Source organism: Sylvia atricapilla, chromosome 3, assembly GCF_009819655.1.
Source record: "Sylvia atricapilla isolate bSylAtr1 chromosome 3, bSylAtr1.pri, whole genome shotgun sequence".
Taxonomy (NCBI): Eukaryota; Metazoa; Chordata; class Aves; order Passeriformes; family Sylviidae; genus Sylvia; species Sylvia atricapilla.
Window position 1 is genome coordinate 63,395,700 of NC_089142.1, and position 11,028 is coordinate 63,406,727.

General features: G+C 36.6%; 1 protein-coding gene across 9 annotated transcripts in view; it reads left to right on the plus strand.

The window, feature by feature from the left end:
* The window catches only part of REPS1 (RALBP1 associated Eps domain containing 1), a 58,884-nt gene extending 52,232 nt beyond the window's left edge, over nucleotides 1–6,652 (plus strand). For 8 of the 9 annotated variants that reach the window (XM_066315586.1, XM_066315588.1, XM_066315587.1 and 5 more), the window contains 4 exons: nucleotides 876–971; nucleotides 1,568–1,716; nucleotides 2,350–2,455; nucleotides 3,206–6,652. In XM_066315586.1, coding sequence (XP_066171683.1) covers nucleotides 876–971; nucleotides 1,568–1,716; nucleotides 2,350–2,455; nucleotides 3,206–3,274 — 420 coding nt within the window. In that variant the 3' untranslated portion in view covers nucleotides 3,275–6,652. The remainder of the gene's footprint in view (nucleotides 1–875; nucleotides 972–1,567; nucleotides 1,717–2,349; nucleotides 2,456–3,205) is intronic. The other variant, XM_066315593.1, reaches the window with a different exon arrangement.
* The last annotated feature ends 4,376 nt before the right edge of the window (nucleotides 6,653–11,028 follow it).

Here is an 11,028-nt window from a genome sequence, read left to right on the forward strand (position 1 = left end):
AGCACAGGTAAAACCTTTCTTCTGCTCATTCTTGCCAGCCTTCCAAATGACTTGCTGGTAATTGTAAAATCATGTCTTAAAAAGACATGCCTTAATAAAGGAGATGACTGTATTGTAAACATCTGCTAAAATTTCATTAATTCACTTTTCTTCAAAGTCAGTGGACAAACAGAATGGAACTCTGGCATCCTTCTATCATCAAAGATGTTTATAAAAACTTGATTTCTACTACAGACATAGGACTTGAAAGTTTGGAAGCCTTAGTATTAATGTCATAGCTAGTTGCTATTGCAGAAACTACTTCATATTCTCCTTTGATAATTTGTAGCTTTTATCTCGATTGTAAGTTCTCTGGGACTCTTCTGCATCCTCACTTGCGAAAGTCCCTGTGGTGCTTTAAAGTTCTCCCAGCTGTCAGTAGCATGGTCTTACTTCACTTGTTCAGGAAGGTCAGTGACATAGACCCATTTGAGCATTCTCCATGTACCTCATTGCAAAACCAGCTATGGAAGCTTAAGCTGCCACTGAAAACTGCTTAAATTAAGCTTGCTGATCATTTTGCATTGAGGTGGATGGGGAACGGTCACATTGTGTTCCATTGAAGGGATTAATCATTGGCAGTGAGAGATAATGATGGTACTGTAATAGCAGAAACAACTCCAGCAGTTTGTGATCAGGCCATGGCCTCTTTTGTGCTCTACAGTGCCTCATGACATTGGACTTGTGTTTCTAAATGAGAATTGAACTAGAATTCTAGGCGTTAACCGTATTTGTTTATCAGAACACAGCATACTTGTTTTTATTCATATTAATTTGTTGCCAAATGAAGTATATGTTAAGAAGTAGATTTCTAAGTACAGTTTATATTCCCTTAGGTTGAAAAGCCCTCTGATTCTGCAAGTTCTCTTAGAGTTGCCAAAGCAGATGGAAGAGTTGAAGACAAAGCACCTGCAAATGTGCCCAGTAGTGCGGTAGGCCAAGTACCTTTGGAACTAAGTGCAGTGGTCTGATGTATATGAAATTAAATCTTAGTTTTGATTTGCAACAGCAGCTTTATAGCTGTCCACTTGAACCCGGTTTTCTTAGGCCCAGTCGGTGCTTCAAATAGCCATGTGTATGGTGAATTTTTGCAGCAGATGATGATTAGATTTATTCTTGAGACAGCATAAAAGATACTTGTAAGTTTTCAAATTTCTGAAACAGATCAAAATGTGTAGTGCAGGACTTGATCAACAGCAACTTTTGATTTGGTTACAGAGATGTAATTACTGGGGGGAAAGTGCTCTGCGTTGCTGTGTGTTTACAGTACTCAGTTGTACTGTGGTATTTCTGCTTGCACAGTTCTTTCTCTGTGTGTAGCAACTTAATAGCCTTTCGCCACATGGCAGGATTTAGTACTTCAGGTTTTTTCCAGACCAAATGAGAATGTAGCTAGATGTCCATCAGAAAATACCTGATGGGTTGTAAATTCAGTTGCTTCAGTAACTGAATATGAAACACAAGCTACCAGGTTATAAGCCAAATAAAATGCAGTTTCAGAGAATTAATGGGCTGTTTTCTTCTTCAGGGTAAAGGCACTACCCCACTTGCTCCACCACCGAAGCCTATTCGTAGAAGATTAAAATCAGAAGATGAGCTAAGACCTGAAGCTGAGGAACATACACAGAAAACAGGTGTCATAGCTGCTGTTCTTGCTTCACAGCCATCTATTCCTAGGTAACCCAAGAAGTATATAAATACATCTGTTACTGGAAAGTTTACATTTCTGTTCCAGGAGTTGCAAACAATTTCATAGTGTTTAATTTAGATTAATTCAACAATTTATGACGTTTTTGGTTTTTAAAGAAGGTCATCCCAAAGCCTCTGCTACTAGGAGACTTTCAAGAGATTGTGAATTTTGGAATGTGAACTCTTTTTATAGCTTCTGCAAGTATGTTGGAGATATTAAGATGCAGAATTTAACTTTAAATTGTCACTATGAACAGTCCAAAATGTGCAGTCTGTGTGTCATAGCATGTGTCGTAGCATGAAAATAGCCTATTGCAGTAGTCACTTTGAGGTAAACGAATGTGGTTTGCTGTGTTGGGCCTTCAGAAAGTTGATAATGACAAGTTTTTAAAATTTGCTGCGTGCTCTTTGAATGAACTGTGTGCATATATGAAAAGTATATATCTGTGTTTCCATGCAAACAAACGTGGTTAATCAAGCCAGACAGAAGCGGGAAAATTTAACAGTGTAACAAGTGAAAAAAATTTTGAAAAGAGGATTCCACTCACTTGAAGGACTGTAAGTGAGATGTTTAGCTAAGCAGCAAAATTACTTATTACAGTACTTCTAATATATTCTCAGATCAGTGGGGAAGGATAAGAAGGCAATTCAGGCATCAATCAGACGTAACAAGGAAACCAACACTGTTTTGGCCAGATTGAACAGTGAACTACAGCAGCAACTAAAGGTAATTCCTTAGTCTTTGTCCATGTAAGAGAAGAGCTTCAGAGAGCAAGGTGTTAGTGATGCACAGTAACAGGCATCTCTTCAACCCGAAATACAAAACTTGCAGTTAAATAATTAGTGCAACAATAGTCATTTATCTAGTTCAGCCATCATGTTTTGGAGCTATCTGTGGGCATCAGCTTAATGTCTTTCGCTTGCCATGTTTCTTACCTAAAATATCTAATATTACCTAAGATATCTAATTTTAACTATCAAGATAATTTTTAAAAAAATATCTTAAATGAAAACATGAATTAATAAGATAATGGCGACAATGGAATTTAGGTTATTTTAAAAACCCAAGCCTGAATTTCACTTTTTACTGTTTATGAGAGTCAAATTCACGTAAGAGGAGAACTGGGAAAGAAAACTGTGAGTTTCCAATACTCTTAATCCAGGTGAGAGCTTACTCCCTTAACATTTTCGACTTCATTTGAAAATATCATAGTTGGATTTGCATCTGGTTACAAATTTGGAATTGGGTGATTTGAAAGAAAGGTAAAAATACTAAATGGCATCGCCTTGGAGGAAAGTACTGATTTTCAATTATAAGTAATTACCAGCCAGCCAATCTTCTATTCAGTTTCTGGAAGAAGTTACTAAGATTCTAGACTGTAAGTTAGTTCTCAAACTGAAGCAGATTTTGATGCATGAGGAAATTTTCAGTACTCATTCTCTGTGCACTGTCAGTAGAAAAATCTTTCTTTTGCAGGATGTTCTTGAAGAGAGAATCTCCCTGGAAGTTCAACTGGAACAACTTCGACCCTTCTCTCACCTCTAAGCCTACTGCCGTTAACTGTGAATTTACTAATTTGAAAGGGGTATTGGTTTCAAGGCCTATTTAAATATCCATGCATCTAGCTCAGTGCACTCTATTCTACATTAAATGTTGTGGTTCTGTTTTGTCAGTTTGTCCACTTTTGTATTTTAAGTATTTTAATTTCAGTACAGAGAGAAAAAAAAACCCAACAAAACCAACTACATTTTCCTTGAATGTGACACTGCCTATCACATCTTTTTCTGTCGGTATCCGTGATCTTTGTTGGACTTGAGTTTGCAGAGTTTGTCGCCAAAATTTCCAACTGGAATTTTTTTCGTGAGTTTTTTTCATGTTGAAACATCTTTGCAGAAGAGGGTGCTAATCAGTTGATTTAACCTGTAAGCATGGAAACTCTTCATTCACTATGGCATTTATTTTATTGTGCCAGAAAAGAGACAAACTACTAATCTGTCATCAGCCAATGTTACTTCCCAAGCTGCCTTTCACAATTGAAAAATAGTTCACAATTTTAGAAAGCCTGCCTCTTTGCAATTCCCCAGCTTACTCAGGTTGGGAAAGTTCTTGCAGGCTGTTTGCCATATCAACTAGATTGGGTTTTGTGATTTTTGTTGCATACATTATAGAGTATGTAACCACAGATTGCCAGGTGTTCACATTTATCCATTCATGACTTGATTCAGCGCATGTGTAGAAACATTTATGGCACAATTGGTAGTTTAACAAACAGGTCTTCTTTAGTTCTCCCTTTCATGAAAAGAGTTGAGGGTAGGTCCCAAACATTAATTGCACATTATCTAAGCACCACCTGTAATTGCATGTCTCACATGTTACCTTTTAATAGCAGATCACATCCACCAGTCTTCACTATAACAAATTGTATTGTCAAGTAATGTGTCAATACCTCTATAAACTTCTACTTCCCAGCAAAAAAAAAAAAAAATTATATATATATATATAAAAAAGAAAAATTGAACAGTTTTGCTTCTTAGGAATTCTGGGGTACCTTCTGTCATCTTGTTTCCAGGCCTTACTTCTCTGGCATATAGACAGGCTTCACTATTAACAGAGTTCCTTGAGTGTATCTTGCTCTTCAGGTTGATGTACTGTATTAGGATTTGTTGTATATTGTACGATACACACATTTTGATCTCATATGTAAATTTGCATTAATTGCTGACTAACAGCAGATATTCTATTTAATGGCTTCTTCTGGCTGTGGGATCATAGATGTTTAACTGCATGGATGTATCTCTGCAGAATCAGAACTAGCAATTGTGTGATTTTTACACCAATAAAACAGCACAATATTTTAATTTTGTTGATTCATCTTTACCTGGGAATTGAAACTCATTCACATAAGGGGGAGGGTTTTATTACAGGTTTGCAGGTAATTTTTTGTAATTTTGTGGCATGTACAAGAAGTGATTGATCGTAATCTTTTGGCCATTTTCTTTCCTCAGTTTTAGCTGTTGATCAGAAGTGATTCTCTTGGTAATCTGTGGCTATACTCCTTTTGTATCCTCCTATAAGAAAATTTAATACAAATGTAATTTCTAAAAAGTAGATGTTAGTATTGACTTGGGTCAAATATATTTACAGTTCTTTAGGCTTAATATCTGGTTTGATTTCCTTGAAAATTCCTTTAAAAATTAAAGATAAATCATCCTCTGTTAGCAGTCCTTAACATCACTGTCTCACTTCTGTGCATAAATGAAATTCTCTTGACATTTGCTTCCCTTCCAAAAGGATAGGTCAAGTCAGATTTACCACTGGTTATGATGTTACAGTGAAAAACAAGTATTCTTTTTTTTTTTTTGTTATCATAAACAGACTGGATAATTATAGTGAATTTTTACTACTATAACTATTCCAGCATTTTTTCAGATGTCATGGAAGTGTTGCACACGGTTTATGTTTATAGTCCAAAGCAAAATCCTCTGGTGTGAAAGGATGTCATAGTTGCATGAAAGATGGTAGTTTTTATTTGCATGTAAAGGGATTAAGAAATTATAGGTAATGGGCACAAAGGTGACATATAAATTATAAATAAAGTGCAAGGCTTCAACTTCAGAAAACTATATATGAATAGGGAAATGTGAAGAAAAACCCAGCAAAACAAATGACCACCCCTAAAGTAAAGTAAAAAACTTTAAAGTTGATGGACTGATCACTTCTATCATAACTGACAAGTAGCAGGAAGAGAGTGGGAAAAAGTTTTTCCCTTTTTTAAAAAGTGGGGAAAGTGTGTCACTGCAATTGAAGAATGTTGATTTTTTGAACCAACTGTATCTTGTCCATAGTTTATTTTAAAGTTTAAAATGCATTTTTAAAATAGCACTATTTTCATATTACTATTTAAGTATTAAGCCTATGTTTATAGCAACAGGATTCTTAACTCAGAATTTAACATTTTAAGCTTAAATGTAAAAAGTCTTTTACATGCAAATGTTACATGTACATACGAATTTCTCTAACATCCATATCTTCCTAATAAAATGACAAGTTAGCATCTCAAGTGAAAGAACTTCGGCAATCTGAACCTTTTTGTGTCTTGCCAACAAGTCTATTTTTAAGAATTTTTGTGGATTACTTTAAGTGCATCATTCTGTACATTTTAAACCAGTTTTTCATGATCAGAAGACCTTCTAACTGAAAACTACTTAATGTCTTAAGAACATCAGTGCCAACGATGTTCAGAAGTTACCTCACTTAGTAATGTAACCCAACTTTAATCCCTTATAAAATTATCTCCCTGTCTTCTCCATTTCTTTGATCTTGATCCAGCTACTTGATGCATTCTATTTTATGACTTAGATTGTAAGCTCTTTGGGGCAAGGAATTCTGTACAGTATAAAGAGATGCTCTCTCTTTGCAAGTATAAATGTAGACTACTAAATAGTATGGAGTGTGATTCATGTACCCAGCTGGGATGGATGGATGGAGGATGGACAGCAGCAGGCCTTTCTGAAACACGTGGGAAATGTTTTTCTCTGGACTTTGTCACTGGAAAAGTGTCTCTTCTCGTTTGATTTGCGGTTCTTTTGTGTCTCCTAATAATGTGCCTCTTTCTTCATTCCACCTGCTTTGGAGTTGCTTTTTTCTCCATTCATTGCCTATCTTTGGACTGCAGAGAAGATTTCCAAAATGCAAAGGTAAAAAGCTGAAAAGCCGCTTTGTTTTGAGCAGTATTCTAAGTCTATCCAATGTAAGCGAGTATTTTCAATTTTTTTTTGTACTTCACATGCACCTCATTTTCCTTGCAATTGTGATGAACTAGATGATCTCGTATTACTGAAAATGTCTTATGTGGGATAAACAAAGTTGAGGTTATAAAAACTTAAAACTAAAGAAAATAAATTTGAAGCATTGTTTCCTGTGTGACATGTCTCTGTCCCTTATGGATGGGGTGTGCTGTGTTTCTCTGCATTTAGGGCAGAGTTGAGAATTACTCTTCTGATTTCAGCTGTGCAGTTTGTCTCTAAATGTCCCCTTATGGGTGGCCTAGCCTTAATCACTTTTTCCTAAAATGATAAAAAATAGCAAATCATTGTCTCCTGACTCCCAGCTCATTCTAGTCTTAGTTTCTAGTGGAATGTAATTTCATGAAATTGTAATGTGTTGCAAAAGCACTTTACTTCCAGCTGAGTAATAACAATGCAGTTCTTATTCTGTGGGGAAGATAGAAAAATAACTTGTGTATTTTGAATATATTTGGATGCTTATGCAGCATGCTTGTCTAGCCCTGTATATTGATGTACTAGTCATTTATCATACAGCTATCTAGAGGAAAACACATGAAAACCAAGGACTTTAATAACAAAAAAAATTAAATGCTGTGTTCTCCTAATAGTCTTAACAATGAGCTAGGGATTCTGTAGGAAAGATGTTTATAATGTCTAGATAGAAAGCATGAGTTAGCCAAGGTATGGAAATACAAAGTGTATCTGAAGAAAAAGATGAAAGGAATTTCATAGGAAATTTTAATTCATTGTAATCAAGAAAATGCAGAAGTGTCATGCTTTGAGCATGTCACTTTTTTTTTCTTTTCCATATCCTGTCTTTGGAAGAAGAATGATTCAGTTTGTTACAACCTTTATTCTAGAGCTTTAATCCATTATCTTTCACTGCCCTTATGAAGGAACTTGAGTTGAATTGTCACCTGCCTTCTCATCAGAAGGAACCAAGGGATCACAGAAGAATCAAGAAGTCTTTTTGCTGTAGAAGGGTACCAAAAAGGAATATATTCCCTGGTTTACTCTGCACTTTGCCTTTCGGGATAAAGTAGCATTAAACAAGAATATTCCGGTGGAAAAGCAATCATTATTCACGTTTTTTTGGGGGTTTGGTTTGGTTTGGTTTTTTTTTTCCCCCAAATGAAGAGGCTGGTAACTTTGGCTTCTGTGCTTTTTACCACATTGCTTCTGAAGTGAACTTGCTAACCAAATAACGTGCTAAAATTGATAATGTCCAGAACTTTTCATGTCTAAAGTACCGATTTTGTCAGGGTTTTTTATCCTTTTTTCCTGTAGCTTTTAGAACATTTGTTTAAAACTTCCTTTTTGCAAATATCTCTTTGTGTAGATTTTGGTTTTTTTCCTCTTGTGGACAAGAATTTTATATATTTATTTAAGAGAGTTTCATTTCAGCTGTCACAGCTCAAAATCGTCCTGACCTGAATTGATCCAAGTCAGTACTAAAATTGAAAGTAGATGTCATTTGGATTGTAAGTAGGATTTAGGGTTTATTTCAGATGGTTTTATTCTAATATACACCTATTTTCTTTCACATATGCATTGCAATTTTTAGAGGTCTGTACAAGTATTTCTTGTATTAGCACTTGCTTAACTGTTAGACTGTATCTGTTCAGTATTTAGGCTTGATGCTGCAATACTGTATTGAACAGGGTGATCAGATAATTTGAAAACTGCTCATTCATTCAGTCTGGTCCCAGCCTGTCAGTTTGTGGGGAATTGTTCTTAGTTATTTCATGTTCTGGTTTTTGTTGGTTTAATATAAAGAGCTGTAAGTTGGAGGTCTCATATTAATCTTAGTATTTCTAAACAGTGGGAAAATTATGGTCTATTACTGACGAATTTTTAAGATTCAACATTTATATCTAACAACTACTAGAAATGTGGATTTCTTAAAAACAAACAAACAAAAAACAACAACAACAAAAAACACACCAAACAAAAAAAAACCACCACAAACTTGGGAGAGAGATGTGCAGCTTTTGTGGATGTGCCACAAGTCTGTTTGTAAAGCTTTTCAGCAAAGTTCCGTTCAGCGTCTCATTGCAGAATCAATCCTTCCCAATGGAGTATTCCTTAATTTCTTTGACATGTTTCCTCCTTGATGTTTTCCTGTTGGCTTCTGCTACCACATGAGTCCCTGGACTGCAGGTGTGCTCCAGTGTGGCCAGCACAGCTGAGAGCAGCAGAGACCTGTGCCACCACCGTGTCCCTCTGACCTTTGCATTTCATCCCACATCTTGCCAGGGACAAGCCTGGTACTGTCCCACTCCCCATCACATCTACTGTAAAGCTCTGCCAGTGAGCCCTGCTACCTCCTGAGCATGCTGAGAAGTATGAATCCCATCTGCAGCCAGCAGGCCTGGTGCTGCATAGGCCATTGCATTGTCAAAAACCCCAAAATTTTTACTGGGATGCCAGCCATGAAGCCATTAATTGATTCAGCCCATCTGTTTCTTCCAGTTGTTGCCTTCAACTGGAAGTATAGAGTAAAATGTAACTTGTGCCCCAGATTTCCCACAGTGATACAACAAAGAACACCTTCTAAACACCAAACCCATTTATCAGTGTAGTTTTTAAACCACATCACTGGCCTAAACTCATACTGATAAATATATTAAACATTTAATGTTAATACACTTTAATCTCCATAAACAAATCTTCAGGAAACAACAAAACAGAAAAGGAGCTCATTTTCTGCAGCCACTTACATACTTTTCTAATTACAAAAGGCTTTCCAAAATATGTTACAGTAGATTTTTTTTCTTTTCCTGCAGGAGCCTAGAAATGTGACTAGTCCATTACCACATAAAAGAGTTCAGTATCTCAAAAGTCTTGCTACAAAATTTTCTTGTATCAATCCAGAAGTTAATAAGCACCCATTAATGGACTGTGTCAAAAGGCACAAAATTATATCCAGAGGAGGTAAGGGAAAGAGAATTTCTTAATTTCTCAATTATTTGCAATTAATGCATCCTTTGTGACCTGTAATTGCCCATGGGCTTATAGCATTGAAGAAAAAGGGGCTAATTCTTGTATAATTCTACAGCTTGCTTGAGAAAGGTATTTGTTTATGCCTGTGTCTCAAATTATACACTCTGTCCTTCCATAAACTGCTACAGAAACAAGATCAAGGCATCCAACACATTTGTGATTTGAAATTTGTTTGAAATAGTACGCCTAAGGAGTTTGATATCAGAGCCCAAAAATGGAAAAGAGCTGCCTCTAATACAGAATACTGAAACTCCGAGATGAACAGTGGGGTTGGGATGAGTGTGCATTACAAGTTGCAATACACTGCACTTGCTGGCAATAAGCTGCTAGTGAGCACAGAGCTCTGCTCCTGCATCCAAATGAGCTGCAAGAATACACTTTTGTTGTATGCACTTTAGTATACCTGCAGCTCTACTAGTGACTTTTGCCACACCTGGTATGAAGCACAAGGCTAAAAGGGGCTACTTTTTAGCTTGTTACTCAGAAGTCTGCCCAGAAACCAGGGCATAGTGCTGATGTGAGAAGGCGCTGTGCAGAAATGATAATTGCCCAATTATTGGTCAGAGCTGTGTGTGCAGAGAACAAACATCAACCTTGGCTTTACTTTGTGATAAGCTTGTCACATTCTGGTTCTCTTAAGCTGATTTTGGATTTCACAACATCACAGGTATGTACCCAGCTGCAGGCAGAGACTCCTAGGTACATTTACCAGCATGAAAACTAGAGAATCTTGGCAATGAAGGGGATAAATTGCATGAAGAACAAGAACAGCCTAGGGACAACCACTGGGGTCCCTGCTGCTTTCTAAATCATGGAGATTTGTGTGATAGCTGAGGCAGGGAATTTGAGGCTGAATCTGTAGCCAGAGCACTCGGTGGTTAAATGATCCCCAGTGTGCTGCAGGTTCAGTGCTGCACAATTCAAAACTACATCTTGTGGCTGAAGGAGCCTCTTCTTCAAAGATACTGAACAAAAAGGAATCTTCTATTCCCTGGCCACACACCCACTCTGGGCTGATGAAAGCTTTGTGCTCAGGTAGAAGGATAAATAAAGATTCCATTCCTTGTTCAGTCAGTGTAGGATCAGTGTGGAATCTAAATGTTACCTAAAAACTGAATATAAAATAAATCTAGAACCAAACGCCTGGTTTGATGGACCAAGATAGAAATTTTGAATCTAAAAGCAGCCTGATTTTGCACTAATTCAGATTTTTTTCCTCTGGCTGTGCATAGAAAGATGATACCGATTAATAGGAGCCTATTTACAACATCAGAGTAACTACAAAATTGAATATGCTGGATTTATTGAACAGCAACTATTTACCCAATTTTGGAATTTCACAATACTTAATTTATGCAGACTGCTTGCATGCATGCTAATTTTAATTTGGTGACATTTTATAATCGTTCCTAGTAATGGAAAAACGTGTATTTCTGCAAATATTCAGACAATGCTAAAACTCATCTTCCTAACACAGCCAAACCAATAGCAGCTTCTTCAAGTGAGACA